Source organism: Carica papaya, chromosome 8 (genome assembly GCF_054855325.1).
Source record: "Carica papaya isolate Zhongbai chromosome 8, ASM5485532v1, whole genome shotgun sequence".
In the NCBI taxonomy this organism is placed as follows: Eukaryota; Viridiplantae; Streptophyta; class Magnoliopsida; order Brassicales; family Caricaceae; genus Carica; species Carica papaya.
In genome coordinates, this window is record NC_142316.1 from 27,735,500 (window position 1) to 27,761,083 (window position 25,584).

Below are 25,584 nucleotides of genomic sequence, written 5' to 3' on the forward strand. Positions count from 1 at the left end.
CAGCTGTTTGTTTCTTGAAATAATCATTTATTTACTCATAGATTAATTATATTTACCTGTTATAATGATAAATTATTTTCTGAAAGTGAGAGTAACGTTAATACCCTTATTTATTTACTTGTTGAATGTGTTATTTATGTACTTAATTGCCTGGAATAACAGGTTTAAGAGTTAAAACTAATATTATTATATTACATAATTAATTAATTTTCGAGGGAGAGTTTTCTGTAACGAGTAGCATATTTTGACTTGCTTTTACGAATCCACCATTGCAAGTCAAAAAGGTTATTACGTGTTTTAAAAATGTCTCCTTTTGTTAGGCATCACTTGTTAATTCTTCCTACAAAACTATACATAAAGCAACTTTTGAATATGTAAATATTCAATAAATTAACTTAATTAATTAGGAAATTAAAGTCATGATTTGCATGGGTTTGAATCTGGATAAGAAGCAAAAGAAAAGATTGTCCAACTTGATATACATATACATATATATATATATATATTCCTTTTACATTGGAAGCAAAGTAATATTCTAAAAAGTTCTGGTCCAAAAGCATCGACATTACCCCCAGTCAGATTGTACATGTATACGAAATATTATTAGTTAATTGGAAACAATATATTAGGTCAGAAGAAAACTGGGATATATTGAATATATAGAAAAGAAGTGTCAGATCTAGAACCTCATCTCTTTCTACCTTCAGATTCCTTACAAAAGCAAGTCCACCATATACATATGAAGGTATATAATATTTAAATACATTTGGAAACAGTTTATGGGTTGGGATGAGAAAATCTATACATGCAAGTTGACAAGTTGCGGATGAGATGAGCGTGTAAGAAAAAAAAAAAAAACCATGGTTAAAGCACGCTCTATTCCTCAATACTATTCGCACACCGACCAATATTAATTATCATTATTATAATACGTAATTTATATTAATTTTAAATATATAATTTTTTTTTTTTAATTACCTGCAAGCCTAACAAATTAGAAATAATACTAAATTATTCACTTTTCTCATGTTTTATTTATTTTATAGAAAAATATACTTAAAATATATAAATTACATAACTAATATTAACAAAAAATGGATATAACTATAGTAAAAAAAAAAATAAAATCATAATTTATCTCTATTGTTGACATTCAGTTGTTTGTTTTTCGTGGAGGGTCGGATTCCCCCACTTCTATCCCTAAAAACAATAATAATTAAAAGATTTTTTAATAAATAAGATATTAATTATTTAAAAATAAAATAAAATGACAATTTAATAATAAAAGTTAATTTTTATAATTATATATATATATACACATAACGTGATTTTGCTACTGCTAAGGCTGAACTATCATTTTCAGTGGTTGTTGTCATTAATATATGTGATATTTCAAACATATGGTAAAGATTCATAGAAACATATGCTATATCCACAATTCTCCAATATTTGTGATTGGAAAGAAATGCAATTTTTTTTTTTTTGGCAAAACTATAGCTAAGAAAGTGAGGCTTTCATGGGTTTTTGATGAAAAATAATGCAAGATATCTAAAATATTTAATAAAATTTTATGTAAAAATTCATGTAACAGTTTATGTAAAGGTAAATTACTCATAAATTTTTAAGGTTTTGTGTTATGTTAAATTAATTAGGACCTTTTTGAATTATTACTCGGCCTAAGAAGGATTAGAATAATAGAGAAGTTTAGGAAATAATAGAAATTTCTATTTTGGAGGAATGTAAAAAATGAGTATGGCCTTACGAAGTGACGCTGAACCTTAAGATAGTCAAATAATTCATTTGATACCTTCATGAAGCCCCTATAGCTCAGTGGTAGAGCGTCAGTCTTGTAAACTGAAGGTCTGTAGTTCGATCCTGCATGGGGGCAACCCGTTTTAGGTAGAAATGTGAAATTATTTTGCCAACGGAGAGGCTAGATTAGGATTTTTCTTCCGTTAGCTCTATATTATTCCCGCTGCCATGGAGATGCGAAGAGGTTGGTTTCATTCTTAACCGAATCATTATGTTAGTAGCTGCATTGCTCTTTCGTTGTTTCTCTTTTTGATTCTCGGTTTTCATTTTCGATCAATTTGTAGCTTTGATTTGTAAGCTTATTGCTTTCAATAATTGCGTTAGTAGCCGCTCGCATTTCTCTCTCGTTGTTTCTTGTTTTGATTCTCGGTTTTCAATTTTCCATCAGTTTTTAGCCTTGATTTGTAGGCTTATTGCTTTCGATAAACATTGCGTTCTTCAATGGGATTTCGAAACCACGGGGCGCGCCAACGAAAGCGTAAATCAAACATCAATCCAATGCTTATTTGCAGTTTTCCTTATAGGTACGCATTAATCTAATGTTCGTAGTTTGTTTCGAGATTTTATTGGCAAAATTTCCATGTCGACATTGTTTCGTTGTGTGTATTCAACCATTGACGTTTTTAGAGCATGATCTGCGAAAATAAAATGAAAAGAAAGAGATTTGCATCTTTCCTGAGATTTGATTTAATTTTTCCAAACAGCGCAAGACATGGAAGGAACTGGTTGGTGTAAATATGGTTGCAAGACTTTAATTAGATGGTGGGAAAATTAATTTAAATAAAATATGTATAAGCAATTCAAATAAGCATAAGAACACATATCTTTGCACTCGAGACACCAGGTACATACGTCTATTATAATTATGAGGGACATCTGTATATATATCTATATGGAACTGGGTATTAGATTATATGTATAGGCATGAATAGAACACACAGAAAATCCGAGCTTCTAGGACACGAGCATAACTGTTTACGATATAAAGCAGGAAGCAGCGATTATTCTAGAGTAGAGTCCAACGCTGAAACATAGTGCAAACTTGAAGTACTTGGAAGATGTTAATCAGTGCAGCAACGGTACATGAGGAACTTCTCCATGGGACGACGACACTCAGAGCAGACTACCCTCTCAGGAATGTGTCTTGTGGTGCCTGGCAATATAAGGCGATTGCAGTGGTGGGGGCTGTGGATCGCGTCCAAATGCTCATTCATTGCTGGCACAAAGCCATTCGGTCCTACACGATCTTTCCATAAGGTGTATTCGTTGAGACACTTCAAGAATGTGTCTCCTTTTGCTCTGGCCATCTCGTTTGATCCTTTGAAGATCACAGCCCAACCAATGTCACTGCCGTCGAAGCTGAGCATGGTCATAACCTCTTGCATGATTGGGTCGTCATCCACTTGTTTGTCTTGCTGTGTTTTGGAGTGCCACATGCTCTCAAGCCGCACCCAGAAATACCAGATTAGTGTCAGATCTGGCAATGTGTGGCTCAGCGTCTCCACCTGAATGATTGCATTGTTTTTGCGAACTCTCTCTCTTGGATTACTCTTACCCACATAAAGCATCTCTAGTCCAATCTTGGCAGCTTCAGCCACTGCTTGTGCTGTAACTGTGAATTTCCTGATCCATTCTATATCTTCTCCGCCATACAAGCAGATGTATTTCCCATCTTTCATCTGCAATTTTTGTCAAGTTAAACAAAGAATATATGGACATCAATTACCAAAAGAATGTAAATAGATGTACCCAAGTAAAGATTAATGGTTCAATATTATCTGCGAGTAACTCAAGACTCCAAGACTGTTGTTTCCAAATAGCTTCCTCTCTTGCCCTGGTGAAAGGATAGGCAAGGCCTCCCCAAATCCACATCATGTGGATTGCATTGCGATTCACTTCTCTACCTTGGGGATCCAACACCACCAGCAAAGGTTTTTTGTTGAACAGCCACTCTTCCTTGATGTACCTTATAACCGCTGGGTCAATTATTGAAGGGTGATTCACCATGTACCATGGCATCATTGACTGCAGATACTCAAAATGTTTTTGCCTCTCCTCGTTCCATGCAACTGATCTGTCCACAACGGGCACCCACACCACCTCATACTCGCTCTCTGGCCTCATGTTCTGCTTCGATTCATTGTACATCAATAGCAGAATTTGAAGCTCATCTACTGACAGCTCCAAGTCTGAAATAAATAGCAGAACAAGCTTCTTCTTCAACACGTCAATACTGACCTGTGAATTTCACAAGTAACCATCCTATGGAGTCATCTTACGGATTCACAAACTGATCATATGTAATCATGATAATCAGCTCAATGATCAACCAAACCTTTTTCCCTGAAGAGCAATTGTAAAGTGGCAGACCATCTTTTGCATAAAACAAAGCTCTAAGAATCTTCATGTTATCAATATGGGCTGTCTTGAAGAGGCGGACAAGCGTTTGGTAAGCTTCGATATGTTTTCTCTCCTCTGCATAAGAAACATATATATGTGTGTGTGTATAAGAATTTCTCATCATAAAGATTTAACTTGTGCATTTTACACTTAGTAATATTCACAGTAGGATCCATATATTTATGTCTAACATAATGGAACTCACCTATTAGTTGATGGCAAATTTTGAGTTGATCGTTAAGATGGTCATGGATGCTGCTGAGTTTGTGTGCCAAGCTTAATAGCTCCCAAGTTTCTTGAGTAGATGCTATGAATCTAGAAACATATGATATTTAATTTATGTGTTTTAACTAAAAATCGAGTGAAATAAGATGTGAGATTGATTTTAGTTATATCAGGAAGCAATTTAGAAGAAGGAATGCATACTCATAACCCATGCCAATGAGTCCAATAATTTGTGCAGCAGAGGCTATAGTGCTGCGGATTGTCCAGTAAACAGCAATAGGGATATGAGCTGTGGCTGTTGATAATTCAGGCGAATCTTGAGCAACGTACTGAGATGGAAGTTGCTTGAACTCAACAATGCACCTACTCACATCAAGCATGGCCCGGATCAATTTGGTAACAGCCTCTAACCTTGGCTTCAGAGTATCGCTGCGTTCCAAGATTGTAGGGAGATGCTTGAGAATTGCTACTCCTTTGGCCAGTGGGTTAGTTTGGTAAAGCTGAGCGTCCAGCCAGAATTCTCCATAAATGAGTGCAAATCCTGCTAAACTCAGCACTACCTTTGCGTCCCATTTGTAATTTGATAAGATGTTGAGTATTGCTATAGTTGTTGTGTGTGCGTCTGCCGCAGAGAAACATTTGGAGCCCAACTGTCAAAATTGTCAAACTTTAACATAAGCAAAATAATAAAGTGATCAAACGAAAAAGATTTAGTTCAGATATCACAACACTCTTATTGGGGAATTAATGACACAAATATGAGTCCTAACGCTGCTCCTATAACAAAATAACGAAGTGATAAAAATTATTGTGAGGATAAAAGGGATGATGGTCCAAAAACCTCGCAGTAAATTCTATAAATGGTACGGGACACAAACTCAAACATGTCATCAAACCCAGAATGGAGAGCCTTCTCATCGACTGCCTCCAACGATTTCATTTCCTACACATCCATACCAAACCATTGTTATTTATGTCTGTTGAAGAAAGCAATGCATATGAACAGAGCAATCACATGTGTGTGTGAGTGTGTGTATAGATATATATACAAGGGCAACGCCAGGTGCAGCAGGAGTAGAGCGGTGAAAAATGTCTTCAACGATTTCAAGAAGAGGTTTGACAGTGAAGTCACGGTCATCAGGAGCATTAGTGGCTTCGATTTGCTTGATCATTGCATTGTCATCTGAGGACGAGAACAAGAAACGTTCCCTTCTGCGTCCTGCCGGAGGTTGTTGAGGCACAAGCTGTGATTGTGAGGATGCCATTACTTACCTCTTGATTTCTTGGCTTTTGCTTAATTTGAATATCTTGGTCGCACCACTCTGGCCTTTATATTGTTTCATAAAATAGAATTAATATACCTTGCTTGTAACTGGGTTTAAACAGTGAAGTACAGGTGGAGGATTAGGATATATATATTTTTAGTCACATCAAATATTTATTTTTGTTTTGTTCACTTTACAGGGTTAAAGGTTTTACTCATAGATTCTTGATATATGTTTGCCTTTACTTTTGAACTTGTGTGAAACACATTGATTAATAATTATGGGTTTCAGGCCTGGATTGCCTGATTAACAACAACCATATTAATGCCATTTCTCTTCTCAAAATGTAGCTCTATCCTAGAATTTGATAACCTAATAAATTAAGGTTAATACAGATCAAACCAAGAAAAACTGAGAAGAAGCAAATGAGTTTTGAGAAGGAAGAGAGCATGATTAGGTCATTAAAGCAAATTGTTGGAAGAATTGATGTTAATTAATTATACAAGAGATGCTTAGTATTTCCTGTAATTTTATGGTTACTCTTGGCCATATAGCTGGGCTCCTGGCTTTTCCATGAGAATTAATTGAGACCCAGTAGCATATTTTCAAAAAGCCTAAGGAACTACTGCCTACCTCTTTATCCACCTTTGGCTTATAAAAGATTCCCATATAGTTGAAGTTTACTTATAATATATTGTTGTGAATCACATTTATTTCTTTCTTTACTTTTATGATCTTATGTTATAACGACGTTTCAGTTCAATTTTATCTTATAGTGTGTATCATATTTATCTTTATCATTACTTTTATTATCTCAAAGTTATAACAGTGTTTTAGTGCAATTTTTTTCTATTACTGGATTACAATACTAATCTATATAGATTATTATTTAATTATATGGTTGATATATATATATATTTTTTATAAAACATTATAGATTTAATTCGAATTTTTTATCTTTGTATGTCTTCATTAAGTTGCATTATAATTATCATATATATACATATATCATATAATTAATAAAAGTTACGAATTTTTATGAAAAAATAAATAAATTAATCTTAATTTATGAAATGTAGCTATAATTTTTATATTTTAAATCATAGTTACTTCCATTACCTTGAACTATGTTAATGTCAATTCTCATTTGCCACTTAGACAAGCATGAACAAAAAATATCCAAACATAAAAAATTACATGCTAAAAATCTAACAATAAGGTCAATAGGGTCTAGGGTCTTCTATCTATTTTATGATGTAATATCCCGAGTTCGAGATGACTAAATTATATTAATAATAAATTTAAAAAATTTTTAAATTTAATTTTTTGAAAATTTTGAAGAAATATGCATTTTAAATGTATTTGAAAATAATTTTCAGAAGTCATACCCAAACTAGAAATAAGAAAGAATCTATTTGAAATAAAAATTTGAAAACTGGGACAAAAGTGTAAAAACGAAAAAATGGCCATGTTGGATAGTCACGTTAGCAACATGGCCAGCTGTCGTGCGTCGCGTGGCAGACACGCAGATACGCGTTCCATGTGAGAGGCCATGCGGGTAATCCGCGTGTCAATCGATCCAACGGTCCCGATTTACTCCCGCGTGCACGAACGACCCAGATCTATTTCTCCTTCAAGCGCGATCAAATGGTCCACGTACCCTCAATCGAACGGCTTTGATTCGTTTCTTACATAAGATAGATATGACGGTGGAGATTGGGCCACACAGTCTCAAACAGACGACCTAGATCGAAAGTAGAGAGGTATTTAAACCTCTCCACTTGGGCCCCCAAAACTCTAGCCGCTAAGGAGAACCGAAGAAAAAGAAGAGGGGTGGCCGGAAAGTGAACCAGTTGTCAAAGAAGAAGACCAGCCGTTGTCATCGCTGCACTGGAGCCCGTTGCCGACATCGAAAGGTGAATTTTTTCTTATTATTAGCTTCATTTTCTGATTTTAAACCATCCCAAACTCTTATTGGCACTGAAAGACCAAAGGAGAAGTCGAAAATGGAGAGCGGAGCTCGACTGAGCCGTCGCACTCGAAACCGAAAACTCCTTCGGTGAGCCCGAATCCTCTTTCTGTTCCCTTCCATTTTTCGACCATGGTTTCCTAACGTGTTTCCAGTGCAGGGAAACTGAAGGAAAACCGCGACTGTGAGGGATGAACCGGAGCTACAGCATCGAAAACCCTAAATTGCCGGTAAGTTCCATTTTTTTCTCTTTTTTCGCCAACAGAGGCTACATAACCCCAAATTTTGTAGGATTTCGCACAGAACCGGTTGAAACTGACCTGACCAAGATGAAAAAATCACCATAGGCAATGGAGCCAACGCCGAAGCATGGCGGTGACACCGTGCTGAAAACCTAAACCGACCTCTTGGAGAATTTTAACCCCTTTTGGCCGTTTTTCTCATATTCCCATGCTATTTGATGCATGCTTTGGTTTTTGCAAAAAAATTCAAGAAATTTAAAAATCAGGAACAACTGAGAAGTGCAGTGAAAAAGGTGGTATTCAAGACACTGACCCGGGGTAAGAATTCCTCGCCATTTCTTCCGTTACGGTTAAATTAAAGTTTAATAAATAGTAAACAGAAAATTATGAATGTTGGTGACCATTTGATTAATTAAATACAGGTTACCGATGGAGCTAGTAATCGGTCAGTGTACAATTATCTCTAGTTTATCTTTGTTGCCTATTTATTGCCATACTATTTTACTTGCTTACTGATATGTCGTGTATTTTAATTTATCGATTTTAATTACTTTTCTTATTTATTAGTTACTCAACCGTTTTCATCCTTATTTGTTAATTTGGTTTGAAATGAATGTCTTAATTACATTTTCCTAGACCATTAGGTCTTAGTTTATATCGCATATTAAATGATAGTTATATTTTTTGTAATTATGAAATGAGATTGTTGTACGTATTTAGTGACTGATGGTGATAGAGACATGTATGTATAAAGTAATGTTATTCAACTGAGGGACTTATCGGGTGTCATGAAAAATGGTGTACGAACCCAGTACATAGAGTAAACTCTACCATGGATGTTATCCTCAGTCGAACGAGGTTGAGAAGTCCCATATCGAAAGGAGTTGGGAGTTATTTTGGTTACACTTATACCAGATAAGGTATTGAGGCGGTTGTATATTTGACGCTATTATCGGACGGGGTATGATGATGGCCGGTTAAATAATAGAATGGATACTTGATCTATGTATAGTGGAAACCTTTATGGACCCCCAGCGGTATCGGTAAGCAAGTAAAAAGGTAACGTTTGGTTATTGTTGGTCTTTTAGAATCTATGATGTGAATTATTATTCTGATTGCCTCCTTCGTAAATAGTATCGGGGAACTTAAAGGTGATTTAAGAGATTAACGTTTTCAAGTTAAATGAATTTACTTAAAAAGAAAAATAAGTTCCATTGATTGTTTTATGATTTTTACAAACCTTTGATTTTTCCGTATCAGTAATAAAATGTTGATATTGTTACTGAGTTAGTGTAGTTCACCTCCTTATTATTAATCATTCCAGATCAGGACGAATAAGATTCGAATCCTAAACAACAAAAGAGTTAACAAAAGGTTGCCTCCTGTTTTTCTCAATTACACAGCGGAGGTCGACCTCATAGGTTTTCAGTTTACACTTGTCTTCTTTTTATGTATTTTTTTTTCAAAGGGCATTCTCGTATCCCTATTGGGCATATCAATTAAACTATGTAAGAAATGTAAACTCTAAATTCTGAATTGCTTCCACAAACTTATAAATTTCAATATTATTATTTAGTATAAATGTTTGGGTTATTATAGTTGATATCTGAGTCGCTTTCCTCGAAACCATTCCTTACACATAAAGTTAGAATAATTTAATACAACCTAAATCTCAATCCTTTGTTGTAAAACGTAGGTACAAGGACATGAGAAGAGGAAGACTCTCGCTAAATAGAGCAGCCCAGGAGGGATCGTTTCGAGAGGATGTTGATCAGCTTTTCAAGATGCTGGAGAGACTCATCTCTGCCCAGCAGACCAAGGAGGAGAGGAGGGAGCTGTCTGATCCCTATCCACCACTGCCACAGTATGAGCCACCTCCACATCGAGAAGATCCAGTGCCACAATGGTACAAATCTGCTCCTCTACTGTATCATTCGACATCGTCATAATACAATTCGGTGTCCCCACTGTACAATCAGGTACCACCACAAGATCACCTGGTCCCTCCCTGACATAATCCAGTTCCCCTTCAGTAAGAGCCACCTCCACCTGTGATGGATTCATACTACATCGAGAGGTACAAAAGACTTAATCTATCTACTTTTATACGTGTATTCACTTTTGAAGAAGCTGAATACTGGTTAGTAGAGACAGAGAAGTCTTCACAAATCTTAGAGTAGTTCCCAAATAGAAGGTCATTATTGCCACTTACAAGCTCGTGGGTGAGGCAGAGTATTGGTGGCAACTGAAATAGGTCACGCTACCCACTCAAGTCACCTGAGAATGGTTCATGACAATCTTTAATGTTGAGTACCTTCTAAAACACCTCCAACATTTGAAAGAGATGAAGTTTGCACATTTAGTCTAGGGAGATTTGTTGGTATCAGAGTATGCTTGAAAATTCTTGAAATTAGGTCGATACTCTCCTAAGAGCATGACAAACGAAGGCAGAAAGACAAAAAAGTTTGAGTGGGGTCTCCGTCCTAAAATTAGATAGCAGTTATATGTGTTTGAGTTTAGCACATACTCAGCAGTTTTGGCAAAGGCACAGTTGATAGAAAGAACCTCTGCATTTTTTTCTCCAACAGTGGGTAGGTCCAGGCCCCCAGTTCCACATCGCAGGCCAGCACCTACTGCAACGAATCAACAGAACAAGAGACTAAGGCCCACAACTCAAGCTCCTTCCCAGACCTAAGTGATATGACGTAACAAGATTTGTCAGTATTGTAGTAAGGATCATGGGGATTAATCTTGTTATTGCCTCAACAACACCTATCGCATATGTGAGAGTGCCCAACACTATGCAAGAGTATGCCCGTAGAATCAGAATCAGAATCAGGCCAGACCCGCAGTTCAGGGCAAAGTCTATACACTTACCCAGCAGGATATTGAAGCCAACCCAGACGTAATATAAGATACGTACATTATCGACAAACACCTTGCGTATGTTAATTGATATTGGTGCTTCACATTCTTTTATTTCACATGTTTTACTTGAAATTTAAATGTGTTAGCTGAAAGTCTTGATTCTGTATTGTTTGTGTCTACACTTGGAATGAGACACTAATAGGTAATTTTATATACAAAGCTTGTATTATAGAAATAGCAGGTAGGAAATTGAGTGTAGATTTGATAGCACTTGACATGGAGAATTTTTATGTAATTATGGAAATGAACTAGTTAGCAGCGTATCACGCTACTGTGAACTATTTTCATAAGAAACTTGTATTCAACATTCTTAATGAAGAGTCTTTTACAAATTAATAAAAGTCTTAGATATTATTCACACGTAGTAGCTGTGTTGTTTATCAAATGCCTTAACTTATCTATTTTTTTTACGTTAGGTAAGTCTAAGAAAGAGATTTGCATTCAAGATATTTCTGTTGTTCGAAATTTTTCAAATTTCTTCCCTAATGAACTATCAGGACTGCCAGTGAATTGAAAAGTTGAATTTGTCATAGATCTTCAGCCTGATACCCAACCTATCTCGGTTGTCCCATATCAATGAGTCGTGTCGATATAGAAGAATTGAGAAAACAAATCAAGAAGCGGCAAGATAATGAGTTCAGTTGACATAACATATCTCTTTGAGGTGCCGGAGCCACATTCGTAAGGAAAAGTGATGGGTGTTTGAGGTTGTGTATTGATTAGAGGGAGCTGAACCGAGTTACAATTAAGAAAAAGTATCCCCTCCCCAGGATTGATGATCTTTTCGACCAATTACAGGGTACTCAAATTTTTTTCAAGATTGACTTGCGTTCGGGATACCATAAGATAAAGATCATAGCAAAAAACATTCCTAAAACGGCCTTTAGAACCTGAGATGAACACTATGAGTTCCTAGTCATACCATTCGGGTTAACTAGTGCACCTACAATCTTTATGGACTTGATGAACGAGATCTTTAGTTCGTTCTTGGATCAGTTTGTCATAGTGTTCATTGATGATATTCTGGTTTATTCGAAGAGTAGAAAGGAACATGCTCAGCATCTGACTCAAGTCTTATAGGTCCTCAGGAAAAAGAAACTATATGCAAAATTGAATAAATATGGGTTTTAACTTGAGTAAACTTCCTTCATGGGACATATAATATCAAAAGATGGAGTGTCAGTGAATCTTGAGAAGATTGATGCAGAGATGGACTGGAAATAGTTGACTTCAGTCAAAAAAGTTTGAAGCTTTTTGGGTATGACAGGTTACTACCGCAGGTTTGTAGAAGGATTTTCAAGTATAACTGCCCTCCTAACATAACTTATGAAGAAAAATGTCAAATTTGAGTGAAATAAAAAATGTGAAAGAAGCTTTACAGAACTTAAGGAACGATTGACTACTACGCCAGTTTTGGCTATGCCGAATGGAATAAGTGGATATACAGTATATAATGATGCGTCTTACCGAGGACTTGGTTGCATTATGATGCAGCACGGGAATGTCATATCTTATGGGTCCAGACAGTTGAAAACTCATAGAAAGAATTACCCCACCTATGACTTGAAACTTGCTTTCATTATCCACACCTTGAAAACTTGATATCGTTACTTATATGAGAAAATATTTGAAATTTATACAGACTATAAGAGTTTAAATCATATATTTACCTAGAAAAATCTCAACATGTGTCAGAGGCATTGGATAGAGTTTCTCAAGGATTATAATTGTAAGATCTTGTATCACTCAGGTAAGGGTAATGTGGTAGTCGACACTCTCAGTAGGAAGAATGCAGATATATTAGCTTACATAATGGTTTTTGAGTGCAGAGTGATTAAGGTTATACAACAGATACAACTCCAAGATTTAAAAAAAGCCACATGTCTGATCCACTTAGCAGTCCAACTTGAATTAATCCAGAGAATAAATGAGGCTCAACTAACTGATCTCACTCTAGTAGCTCTTAGAAAGGATACATAACATAGTTTAAACACAGGATTTCGAGTCTCTACCGATGAGTTACTTAAGTTTCAAGATTGGTTTTATGTCCTCAATGATAACAAACTGAAAAATAATATCATGATAGAGGCTCAAAGTTCAAGGTTTACCATGAATCCGAAAAGTATTAAAATGTACCAAAGCATGCGGCTCTGATTATGGTAGAACGAGATGAAAAGAAAAATTGTCGATTTCGTCTCAAAGTGTCTTGTATGTCAATAGATTAAGGCAGGACATCAATGCTCAGGTGGATTACTTCAACCATTATCAATTCCGGAGTGAAAATAGAAATATATCACTATGGACTTTATAACAGGGTTGCTTAGGGCACGCTTGGGGTATGACGCAATCTGGGTGATTGTTGACTGACTCAATAAGTCTTCTCATTTCTTAGCGATCAGAATGACTGATCCCTTAAACAAACTAACTAGAATCTATATTTAAGAGATATTGAGGCTACATGGAGTTTCGGTGATAGTGATATCAGATAGGGACCTCAGGTTCACCTCTCGGTTTTGGATAAATTTTCAACAAGCAATGAGGACGAAATTATCTCTTAGTATAACATTCTACCATTAGATAGATGGACAATCAAAGTGAACCATTCGCACACTGGAGGATATGTTCAGGGCTTTTATTCTAGATTTCAGAGGGCACTGGGATGACCATCTGCCCTTGGTAGAGTTCATCTATAATAACAATTACAAAGTAAGTATTAACATAGCTCCGTATGAGGCATTGTATGGCCGACCCTGTAGATCGCTGATCTGTTAGAAAGAAGTGGGTGACAGAAAATTGATTGGTCCAGATCTTGTAGATGAGGCCATAACGAAGATTGTTAAAATCACGAAAAATATCCAGATGACCTAAAGTAGACAGAAAAGTTATGCGGACACTCGAAGGAGGGATTTAAAATTTGAGAAAAGCGATCGAATGTTTCTTAAGGTCACCTCCTTTAAAGGTATCATTAGGTTTGGAAAGAGGGAGAAGTTGAATCCCTAGTTCATCGGACAGTTGGAGATCTTGGACAGGATTAAGACATCCGCTTACAGGCTATCACTACCTCCAGAACTATCTAGAGTCCATAATATATACTATGTGTCAATGCTACGCAAGTACAACTTAGACCCCTCAAATATCTTATCTTACGAGCCACTTCCACTTCAGGAAGAGTTATCTTACGAGGAGGTACCAGTTGGTATTTTGGACCGGAAGAGTAGAATGCTTCGCAACAGAGAGATTCCCTTCATCAAGGTGTTATGACAAAATTATTTATAGAATGAGGCCACTTGGGAGTTGGAATCAGATTTCAGGACCCAGTATCCTCAACTATTTGACTAGTGAGATGGCAGCAATTTGAGGGACTAAATTTCTTTAAAGGGGAGAGAGTTGCAATACTCCGGCTTGAAATTTAGGCTCGGGATGACTAAATTATATTAATAATAGATTTAAATTTTTTTTAATTTTAATTTTTTTTAGGAATTTTTTAAGAAATATACATTTTGGATGTATTTGAAAATAATTTTCAGAAAAAAGGGCCAAATTAAAAATAAGAAAATACTTATTTGAAATAAAAATTTGAAAATTGGGACAAAAGTGCAAAAACAAGAAAAGTGACCATGTGGGACAACCACGTCAATAGCACAACTAGTCGCCATGTCCTGGGTGGCAGACATGTAGATACGTATTCCACACAGGAGGCTACGCATGCAATCCGCATGCCAACCAATCCAACGGTCTGGATTCACTCTCGCGCCCACGGATGATCCAGATATGTTTCTCATTCAAGTGTGATCGAATGGTCCACGTACCTTCAATCAGATGGCTTTGATTCGTTTCCTAAATAATATAAATCTAACGGTGGAGATTGAGCCACACAACCTCGAACGGATGACCCAGATCGAAAATGGAGGTATTTAAACCTTTCTACCCAGACCCCCAAAACCCTAGCCACCAAGGAGAACCAAAGAAGAAGAAGAGGGGCAGTCGAAAAGTGAACTAGTCGTTAGAGAAAAAGACTAGCCACCGTACCGAAATCCATCGTCGACGTTAAAAGGTAAGTTTTTTCTTCTCGTTTGATTCATTTTTTGATTTTAAGCCACCCCAAACCCTTTTCAGCGCTAAAAATAAGAGGAGAAGCCAGAAACGGAGGACAGAGCTCGGTTGAGCCGCCACACCCAAAACAAAAACTCCTCTGGTGAGCCTGAATCCTCTTCTCGTTCTCTTCTATTTTTCGACAATTGGTTTCCTAATGTATTTTTTGGTGCAGTGCAATCAGAGGAAAATCGCGACCGGGAGGGAGGAGCGATGGAGCCGCAGCATTAGAAACCCCAAATCGCCAGTAAGTTTTGGTTCTTCCTATTTTTTTTCTAACAGATGCCACATAACCCCGAATTTTATAGGATTTTGCACAGAACTGACCAAAATTGGCTTGACTGAGAGGAAAAATCACTGTAGGCGGTGGAGCTGGCGCCGTAGAACGACAACACCACCGTGCTGGAACCCTAAACTGGCCATCAGGAGAATTTTAACCTCTTTTAGCCGTTTTTCATGTATTTCCATGATATTTGACGCATGCTTTAGATTTTGTAAAAAAATTGAAGAAATTCGAGAACCAGGAACCGTCAGGAAGTGTAATGAAAAAGGTGGTGTTCCGAACATCTACTCGGGGTAAGAATCCTTCACATTTTCTTCCGTTACGGTTAAATTAAAGTTTAATAAATAGTAAACAAAAAATTATGAATGTTGGCGGCCCTTTGATTAATTAAATACAGGTTTTTGATGGAGTCAATAACCGGTCAGTGTACAATTATTCCTAGTTTATCTGTATTGCCTATTTATTGTTAGACTATTTTATTTGCTTACTATATGTCGTGTACTTTAATTTATCAATTTTAATTGTTTTTCTTATTTATTAGTTACTTAACTATTTTCATCCTTATCCATAAATTTAGTTTGAAATGAATGTCTTAATTGCATTTTTCTGGACCATTAGGTCTTAGTTTATATCGCCTATTAAATGATTATTCTATTTTCTTGTAATTATGAAATAAGATTGTTTTATGTATTTAGTGGCTAATGGTGATAAAGACATGTATGTGTAAAGTAATGTTATTCAACTAAGGGGCTTATTAAGTGCATGAGAAAGAGTGTACAAACCCAATACATAGGGTAAACCCTACTGTGAATGCTACTCTCAATCGAACGAGGCTGAAAAATCTCATACTAGAAGAGGTTAGGAGTTCACCATCACAATATTATTTTCCTCTGTCAACGCTTGCTCTTCATTTTCCCTTAGCTTTTTCTTACCCTAGCTAACCTCAAGTCTTTTTTTCTTCCTCTAACCAAATTCAAACTTCCTCTTGCCTTAATTTGCTTAAAAAGAAAAACTAAAATCTTATTTGCCCAAAAATGAAGTAAAATTTATTTTTCTATAATCAAATCAAGTTCTAAACTCTGTGTCTTAATGAAACAAAAACGTAAAATCAATTATCAAGATGATAGTTGAGATATAAATTATAAAAATTTTATCTATTTTTAAAATTAGAATATAAAAGGCAATGGTAATTCACGGTAGAGGTGTCTGTCTAATTCTTCAATACTCGTTATTTTACCAAACCTAGAAAGATTGATAAGGGTCTCACCAAGAGCTAAAACAAGAAAACAATGTATTGACATGTGCCATAACGCCAATTTTACCTATATTACTGTACTTTCCTCTAAATGAATATTATGATGATATAATAAACGGAATATATATATATACATACGATAAATTATCAACCAAATTTGGTTTATGCAATGTGAAACTTTAGTTTTTGTAATCAAGCAAATATTTTCTTTTTCTTCAAACCCATAAAAACCCTATTTACAAGTTTACACAATGCCCAAATACTAAAACCAAGTCGAGCCCAAATAACTCAGCACAGCCTATCAATTTGGCCCCAGCCTTTTGGTTTCGCTCACCTTTTTCGGGCGAAACGCACCGTTTTCATTCTTACCCATTACCTTTCCTGGAACCGTGGAGAATAAGAAGGGAAGGCGAGAGAGAGACAGAGTGACAGATGAATGGTGATAGAGAGCAGATAACGCAGAGAGGAGTTTCTGGCTCTCTAATGATGGCAGTTCGTCAATGGTGGCTCTAATTGACTTGAGGAAAAAGATTTCATTGACTCAACCAAGGAAAAACTGTGCCTTCAAAAACTTTCACACTAACAAATATATACATAACCGTTCTGTTCTTCATTATATAAATATATTATAATCATATGTAGATGCCAGTTTTTTGCCAAAGAAGCAAAAAATTATTTTCTGCAGAGATGTTTTTTAGTCTACTAGCCTTCAACTTCATTGATATACAATAAACTTCTTCAAGGGGTGTTTACATTTCTCACACGCCACACTTTCTTCCATGGATTCTTCGGTGTAGGGAATAACACTAGTGTGACCGCAAGGCTCGGCATGAAGAGGTGTTTCAATTGCAGTTCTAGAAGCTCCCATCAATCTTACATGTTCTCCCCAATCAGGAAACTTGTTCAAGAATTCCCTGAGCTTGTTTCCTGAAAGCTTTATGATGTCTGTGGATGACCCTTTTCCAATCAGCGCCCAACCCTTTTGGCTGTCATCAAAATCCAGCATTTCTGAAACTTGTTCTAGAATATGATCTGTATTTGCTTTCTCTGCTGGTCTCAGTCGTGATCTCCTCATGCTCTCCAGTCGAATCCAAAACAAGTGCAACTTTCTGAAAGAAAGCAAGTTTCTATGCATATTTCTGTTGGCGGTGAGTAAAATGCTTCTTATTTCTTCATCTGGGTTCTTCTTTCCAGTGTAAACCATTTCAAGTTGCATCCCAGCATTTTGAATTTCCTTCATTTTACCATTGAATTCACCAATCCATTCGAGGTCCTTGCTTCCATATATGCAAACATTTCTCCCTTCTTTTATCTGAAATCAAGCAAAAACGAAATCTCATCAGAACAAATAAGAAATTTTCTCCATATCATACTCACGGTAAGTCCAGTATAAACTCTATTATCTCTAGTCCGGCAGGATCAAAACCCTAACAACTGATACTAATTATTCTACAGAAATTTACAAGACTTGGTGATGAAGTTACCAATTTAGCAAGAAGTGGGTCAATGTCATCTATCAAAAGTTGCAATGACCAGTTCTCTCCTTCCCAAAGCTCATTTTCTCTTGAAACTGAAAAAGGATATGCCCTGGCACCCCATATGAATGTCATATCCAGTGCATTGGAATTAGTCATTTTGCCTTGCGAATCCAAGACTACCATGATGGGCTTGCCTTTGTAGCTGAATTCCGTTTGTATAAAGTTCACCACCGATGAGTTAAGCAGGTGGGGTTTCCGCAGTGAGTACCATGGCAAAGAGTTGGACAAGAAACTGAAACTTATCTGTTCAGCATCGGTCCATGTGAGTCCGTGAGATGATATGGGAACCCATATGATTTCATAGTTTCCCTTTATCATGAGGTGATAAGGATGATCATAAGTCTGTTGGACCAGAAAGAACAATTCTTCTGATGGAAGCAGCTCTGGCTTTGAAATCAAAAGTATGACAATCTTGTTTTTCAGCTCAGATACACCCATCTGCAAATGAATGCACAGCTGTTAAATAAAATAGAACAATCTTGCATTCAGAAGATACACTTCTGGACATCTGATTGATTATATGAGCACCCAGAAAAAAAAAAGAAATTGAAGAATGGAATTGAAAAAAAGAAAAAGAAAAGCAATTGGGTTTACGAGTTTGGAGCAATCTCTAAATGGCAAATCATCATTGAGAGCAAGTAACATGTGAAGCACCCCTTGGTTGTCAACATGGGTCTCCTTGAAAAGGTTCTGCAGCTTCTGGTAAATCTTTTTCTCTGTAAGTAATTCAAGAAAACAAGAAAATTTGATGCTTCTTTTTGCAAAAGCTGCATTATATGAATCTGTGAAGGCCTTCAATATCATTAAAAAGAGTGTAAAGATTCACCTATTTGTTGGTGACATGCCTCTACCTGCCTTCTCAGGAGACTGTACCTACTGCTTAATCTGTAAACCAAACTAGAGAGCTCCCATGCTGCAATTGTTGAATTTAAGGACCTGATATCCCATTAAAGAAAAAATAAATCATATCAGAAGTTATCAAAATGGTTTAGAAATGATCAGAAAACAGAAGAAGGTGATGCCTTTAGCAAGTGATGTTTTATATTTGTGGTGCAATAGCTTAAAAAGTGCTGATTGCTAGCAGATTCAGGTGATGGATCTGTAATGTTACAAAGATTAATGGATTGATTGAATGTTTGAATTTCTTGTGATGATCATGAATGCAATTAATTTAATAAGACGAAACAGAAACATTTGCAGGCTGATTAAAGGGAAAGAAATGCACTTGCTCTGGCTTCAGGGCTCTGAGATCGGTGATTTGAGATGAGCATGTTAAGGCACTTCTAATAACCCAGTAAGCAGCCATATAAATTTGAGACTTGGTAGCAGCCACCATCTCATCATCCAGCTTTACATTTTCCAGTGGCAGGCCTTCAAACTTGATGATGCACTTGGCAACATCAATCATGGCCTTGGCAAGCAAGTTTAAGGTCTTAAGCTGATGTTTAAATTTGCTTATATCATTTGACAATCCCTTCAAAATTGCTACTGATTTTGCTAAGGGGTTAGAAGAGTATAGTTGCCTTAACAGCCATAATTCACCATAGCATTTTGCAAAAGCTGTAAGTACTAATACCACTTTGTCACCCCATCTATAATTTCTCAATAGTTCAAATAACATCATTGATCTTGCATGCAGATCCTTTCCCCCGGAAAATCTCGAAAGCATCTGCAACCACGGAGCTTTAGAACGGGTTTGCATTTCCAAAAGAGATGGAGAGACAAGGAGGAAATTACCTGAAGTGAAATGTTACAAGTTGTGTGTGCCAGTGGTTCCTGTGATCCAACTACTTCAGTGCTGCTTATCTTATCATTTGATGTGGAACCAGGATCAAAATCAGAAACCTGAAAAAAATTTGAAATAATCTGAAGAAAAAAGATCAAATACTTCCTTCACAATCAATGATTAACCCACTAGCATCGTTCAGGTATGTAATAATGTCCATTATGAATATCAATTGTTGGATCATTCAGAAATGATGTACTGCAAGTTCTGATCAGGTTAACATAAAAGCCGATACTTTTATATATAATCAGAGTCAAATAATTAACTAATTGAAATGAAGAATGTGACCCAAAATTAAGTAGAGCCTAGCAAGAATTACTAGTTCTTGAGATGGTGTCCCAAAACGAATGACATTCTCTACTGTGTGAAGCAGCATGTGGGATTCAACAAGGCGAGCATCAGGGTCATGGCTAATCAGAAGCTTCTTTATCAGAATCTCTTCATTTAAAGAAGAAATATAACTTAGCCAGATGGGATCAAATTCAAGTGGCCTCATGGCAAAGACAAAATTGAACCAAAGGCAAAGTGGTACATCATTGATTAGATAACATCTGAGTCTATAGAGAAGAAATCTGGCCAAGTATCAGTTAATATTTGAGCAGATGAGTTAGAGAAAACTCTTTCAAAGTTTTGATTATAATTTGAATAGAGTCTGAAGATGAAGCATTCTGCTTTTCATGTGGAGACCACCAAAAGAGTACGTTTTTAGTTAAAGATTATTCAACAGTGTGACTAGAATCAATTCTCTTTTGCACTTTTTTCTGCAACCTTCCTCCTTTTTTATCATCAGAGAAACCACCAAAATTGTAACACACAAGTCTCAAACATCAATAATCCGATAATCTTTCGAACCCAAATCACTAATCCTCATACGTTTAAACTCCAGTTATTATTAAGTGTATGGTTCGAACTATCGCATTTAAATGTGAAATTGGAATATCACAAAAACAAAGTACGGAATAATATACAAGATTTGACAAATTTTTCTGAAGTCTAATTTTTTATTAAAACAAAATGATGATGCAGCCTGCAGGGATGAAAATAAAAAAGAATCTAATGGAGAAAATATTAACACGTACAGAAAAATAAAATGACAGTGATGGATACTTTATCTTTAATTACAGTCTCATATTGGGTAGAAAACTTGTATTTATGGAAAGGAATATTATGTTCCTATTAAAAATTGGCGTGTTTGTAGCACTTTCTAAGCTTCAAAGCAGATTAAAGTTTGGGCTTTAATGACAGTAATGGAGTTCCCAATTTTCCTACTTCAGATACCTTCCTACCATTATTATTTTCTCCACTGTATTATTTGTCTGATACGTGAGAAGAACAAAGTAATGTGTCTGTTTAGTTGAATTCTCCATATGAAAGGAGTAATTTTTTTGGTTGAAAAGAAAATTTGTCCCATTATTGTCTTCAAAAACTGTAATAATCTTGAGAAGTAAGTCTTGTTGAATGCATAGTTTTACAAGAAAAAACAAAGGTGTATGGTATTTATCTTCTGTTTATATTGATTTACTCTAGCTCGAAAAACCCACTTCATTAAGATTCCGGAAATTCAATTTGTTCTTATCTCCTTGGAAAATTAAATGGGTAAATGTTACATGTTTTATCTTTCACCAATCATTTTGTTCTAATTAATTAATCCGAGGTTATTAACTATGATTAAATTGAGTCCTCATCTACTTCATTAATACCCAACCGCTCCTACTTAAATCACTCATTTCCACTAATATAAACTGGAACTGCTACCCTAATCACACATCTCCCTTTATATTCTCTTAAGAATATTATTTCCCTGGATGGAATTTCTTCAACATATAGCTGACTCAGTACTCCCATAAACAATATGGAAAATTGTTCATTAATATTCATTTCATCTATATTTACCAACCAAGTCATTTGGCTCGAAAACGACATCCATCAAAGTAAAGAGACTGAATTAAAAGCATCGCTTCATGGTTTTCCATCAGTAAGATACCTCATTGAAGACTTTTTCTTAACAGTCTTGAGATGATCACTAATTGTTGTGTAATTAAATGAGAACTCTTGACATTATTGGCTTAATTAGAAATAATAATCCAATTTGAGAAAACTATAGCTGTGTATATGTATTATTATTACTCGTATGGGAAGCACTATCTTTGGGTGCATCCAGAAAAAAAAAAAAAAAAAAAAAAAAAACACTGGTGACATTGATGGTGAATATGAGGTAGACAATTCTTTTGGCTTTTTTTTGTTTTGTTTTGTGGAGATTGAGAATGAGATATGCAGAGTGAAGAATTGGAACGATGTAAAATTGCTACATGGGTTTTGTTTTTCACTGACGTAGAGACGAAGAATAGCATTTCGAATTTAAATTGTTATCTCCTGATACGGCAATTTAAGTCAAATATTATGGAGCAAGCGCCATAATAAACTTTCTCACTCGTGCTGAAAAAATGTTTCTTCTTCCAACTCTCTCCGTAAATGAAGATTGATTGATTATTTTTAATCGGAACTAAATTCTTGAAAATTTGTTAGAATTTATTTATATGTTATTCTAATTATAAACTAATTTATGTTAGTTAATTTTTTTTCTCATATTTTAATATAATTTATATTTATTTAATCATATTAATTATAACTTTTTTTACAAATAATTTCTATATATATATTTAAAAAAAACATAATTTTAAGATAGTTTTGAAATTTGGTAGCATTTTCATAGAGTTTATATGTGTGTATATATATTTATAGCAAAGATAGTGGCTGAAAATAGAAAAAAGAATAATTTTACATTTAAAATACGTCAGAAGCTTGCTGCTTCGCATATCACAACTATTTCAATTAAATGTAGTATTATATATCCATCCATACATTAAACAAATAAAGATTATTTAGTAATAAAATATTCAAAAATATATCAAGACATATATATTTTATATATGGTATTGATGCCAATAGCTAGTTAGACCTTTAAATCAATAACATAAAAATTATTAAATCCACATAAAAATTTATAACTACAAATTAATTAGTTTAAAGTGAAATAAAAAATTTAAATGAGATCTTAGAGTAAAATTAGGTTTGAGTAGATTGTACATAATCAAGGTTTTGTGAACGTAGAATTGAGTAAATTGTGCCGTTTTACACTCAATTAGAACTAAAATCTTTTTTGTTTGAGATCGAAACTTATTATAAAATTTAAAATTTTTAATTACAATACTAAATTGTCTACAGTTTTTATATATAAATTATTAATTTTTAATATTTTTTATTTAAAATTTACATATTTTAATAATTATATTGTTTGTCTATCAAGTTGTTTGTCGCTGATAGACATACAATACAATAAATTTCTTAACAAAAACATATATAAAATCCTACTAAAATTAAAAATTTTATAAAATTAAAGCAGTACAAGCATTGTTTAACTCAGCAAGTAAGTTGTCTCCTACCAAAGCAAATTTGATCCCATGAATTAAATGTGCAAATTCAGTACAAAGTGGAATGCGAATGCCACAGCAATCAGACAAGTAAAGCAATCAGCACCAAACACATGAATGCGATTGATTTCCTTTTCCATTCTTAAGCCTATAAAGTTTGTTCAATACGTCATATAACAATATACAGAAATGATTTCAGCACGCAAAAAAACTAATATAAACATACTTCCAGAGTCAATCAAGTTGGTTCCACCATTAATCAATAATACCTCCATATTCTCTTCCTTTCATTTATCATAGTAATTAACTTGTCCTCATTTCTTTTTCATATGTAATACCCATTAAACTACCACTCTCTCTCTCTCTCTCTCTTTCTCTCTATCTATATATATATATTTACACACAATATAAACTTCCAGAGCCAATGAATATTGCTGTGTCTTCAATGGCGTGGTTATATGTTCACTTCTGTTTCTGGGATGTAGGGATTGCATTATTGGGTCTATTTATTTTCAGCTGCATACTGGAGAGACGAAGGACCAAAGGACCGATTATGTGGCCGGTGCTTGGCATCACGCCATGGCTGTTCCTCTACGGCGACCAGCTTCACGATTGGGCTTCCAGGACTTTAACCACAGCCGGAGGAACTTATCGCTACAGAGGAATTTGGCTCGGAGGGGCATTTGGTGTCACCACCGCTGACCCTTCAAACATCGAATACATGCTCAAGACCAACTTTAACAACTTCCCAAAAGGAGATTCTTACAGAGAGAGGTTCCATGATCTGCTCGGTGATGGTATTTTCAATGTTGATGGTGATTCGTGGAAGGAACAGAGACGGATGGTGAAGGCTGAGATGCATTCAAACAGGTTCATGCAGCACTCGTTTCAGACCACTCAAGATTTGGTGAATAAGAAGCTTATTGGATTGACAGAGAAGTTTTTCAAGTCGGGAGAGAGTTTCGATCTTCAAGATGTTCTTCTTCGGTTCACGTTTGATAGTATTTGCAGTGTGGCATTTGGGGTTGATCCAGGCTCTTTGGCCATTGATTTGCCTCAAGTTCCTTTTGCTAAAGCTTTTGAAGAAGCAACAGAGCTCTCTCTCTTACGTTTTATGATACCTTCTCTGTTCTGGAAACCCATGAAGTACTTCTGCCTGGGATATGAGAAAAGGCTCAAGAAAGCCATTAAAATCGTTCATGATTTTGCTGATAAGACTGTAAGAGACCGGAGAAGCCAAATGAACAGCAACTCTGCTAACCTGAATCACCAATCCGATCTCCTTTCAAAGCTTATGCAGATCGAAAACAACGTAAAAGCCAACGGAAACCCTCTTCCCGACAAGTTCTTCAGAGATTTCTGCGTTAGTTTCATCATAGCAGGACGAGACACAACTTCAGTAGCACTCTCATGGTTCTTCTGGCTACTCCATGAAAACCCAGATGTTGAAAGCAAGATTCTGAGTGAGATGAAAGAAATCCTAGGTCAACGCAAAGCTAAAACTGAAATTTCCAACACAGTTTTCACAGAGGAAGAATTAAAACAGATGGTTTATCTACAGGCAACATTATCAGAAACCCTGAGACTGTACCCTTCCGTGCCATCTGAAATGAAACAAGTTGTAGAAGATGACGTGCTCCCAGACGGGAACATGGTGAAAAAGGGTGCTCGAATTTTCTTCTCAGTTTTCTCCATGGGGAGAATGGAGTTCATTTGGGGTAAAGACTGCCGGGAGTTTAAACCAGAGAGGTGGATTAAAGACGGACAGTTCGTGAATGAAAATCAATTCAAGTACGTTGTCTTTAATGCAGGTCCAAGACTGTGTTTGGGAAAGAGGTTTGCTTACATGCAGATGAAAATGGTGGCTGCTTCCATTTTGTTGAGGTACTCAGTTAAGGCCATTGAAGGGCATAACGTTGCTCCAAAAGTGACAACTACGTTGTACATGAAGAACGGGCTTATGGTCACCCTCAACCGTAGGCCACTTGCCACTGAATAAGAAATTATATATATATATATATATATATATATGTATCAATCATCAAGGAGATCATTCTTGTCCTATTTACCTACTATTAACATATATATATATTTTCCCTAAGCTTTCATTTGGTTGAAATTGAGAATTATGGTCTTTGAATCTCCAAATAGTGAAGATGAGTTTTCTCATAATGCAATATAATTATTATTTGACAGTAGACAATAAACAGATAATTTTTTAAGATAAATTTTTTATTTTAATTTCTGATTTACTATAAATGCTCTTAATGTAAAGATTATTCGTGTTATAATATCACGTTTTTATTAAATAATTTTACAAATTGATAGAGAATTATATAATTTTTTATCAGAAACTTA

The 25,584-nt window shown here is 35.5% G+C and overlaps 2 protein-coding genes, 1 long non-coding RNA gene, 1 other non-coding gene and 1 pseudogene across 6 annotated transcripts; 3 read left to right on the forward strand and 2 right to left on the reverse strand.

Moving 5' to 3' along the window:
- Positions 1 to 1,804: 1,804 nt before the first annotated feature.
- On the forward strand, positions 1,805 to 19,779 carry LOC110817109 (uncharacterized). 2 transcript variants are annotated; one of them, XR_015813951.1, is made up of 3 exons: positions 1,805 to 1,996; positions 2,201 to 2,336; positions 19,649 to 19,779. It is a non-coding gene; the product is annotated as an uncharacterized LOC110817109 (long non-coding RNA). The 2 variants fall into 2 exon arrangements; XR_015813952.1 differs by having other exon boundaries at positions 1,824 to 1,996; positions 2,221 to 2,336.
- TRNAT-UGU (transfer RNA threonine (anticodon UGU)) lies at positions 1,817 to 1,888 on the forward strand. The gene has a single exon. It is a non-coding gene; the product is annotated as a tRNA-Thr (tRNA).
- LOC110817103 (protein SIEVE ELEMENT OCCLUSION B-like) lies at positions 2,584 to 5,769 on the reverse strand. Its single transcript, XM_022045502.2, has 7 exons — positions 5,487 to 5,769; positions 5,279 to 5,380; positions 4,639 to 5,087; positions 4,418 to 4,527; positions 4,148 to 4,287; positions 3,562 to 4,050; positions 2,584 to 3,491 (listed from the first exon to the last, which is right to left on the reverse strand). Exons 1-7 carry the CDS (start codon positions 5,700 to 5,702, stop codon positions 2,874 to 2,876), a joined length of 2,124 nt encoding a protein of 707 aa, XP_021901194.1. The 5' UTR covers positions 5,703 to 5,769; the 3' UTR covers positions 2,584 to 2,873.
- LOC110817104 (sieve element occlusion protein) lies at positions 16,990 to 20,599 on the reverse strand. 2 transcript variants are annotated; one of them, XM_022045503.2, is made up of 7 exons: positions 20,115 to 20,599; positions 19,747 to 19,875; positions 19,239 to 19,678; positions 18,836 to 18,945; positions 18,604 to 18,725; positions 17,956 to 18,447; positions 16,990 to 17,783 (listed from the first exon to the last, which is right to left on the reverse strand). In XM_022045503.2, the coding sequence occupies exons 1-7, from the start codon at positions 20,289 to 20,291 to the stop codon at positions 17,187 to 17,189; spliced, it is 2,067 nt and encodes a 688-aa protein (XP_021901195.1). In that variant the 5' UTR covers positions 20,292 to 20,599; the 3' UTR covers positions 16,990 to 17,186. The 2 variants fall into 2 exon arrangements, with proteins under 2 accessions (XP_021901195.1, XP_021901196.1); XM_022045504.2 differs by having other exon boundaries at positions 19,747 to 19,854; positions 20,115 to 20,598.
- A 2,822-nt stretch (positions 20,600 to 23,421) lies between these two features.
- On the forward strand, positions 23,422 to 25,334 carry LOC110817107 (cytochrome P450 86B1 pseudogene; annotated as a pseudogene).
- Positions 25,335 to 25,584: the final 250 nt, after the last annotated feature.

Bases quoted from the DNA above. Each gene is read 5' to 3' on its own strand.
- LOC110817103 (XM_022045502.2), bottom strand. From the start codon at position 5,702: ATGGCATCCTCACAATCACAGCTTGTGCCTCAACAACCTCCGGCAGGA. The intron at 4,528-4,638 runs GTATGCATTCCT...ATATGTTTCTAG, and splicing joins CTCATTGGCATGGGTTATGA to ATTCATAGCATCTACTCAAG. The intron at 3,492-3,561 runs GTACATCTATTT...CAAAAATTGCAG, and splicing joins AACCATTAATCTTTACTTGG to ATGAAAGATGGGAAATACAT.
- LOC110817104 (XM_022045503.2), bottom strand. From the start codon at position 20,291: ATGAGGCCACTTGAATTTGATCCCATCTGGCTAAGTTATATTTCTTCT. The intron at 19,679-19,746 runs GTAATTTCCTCC...CCGTGGTTGCAG, and splicing joins CTTGTAACATTTCACTTCAG to ATGCTTTCGAGATTTTCCGG. The intron at 18,448-18,603 runs GTAAACCCAATT...ATTCATTTGCAG, and splicing joins TTAGAGATTGCTCCAAACTC to ATGGGTGTATCTGAGCTGAA.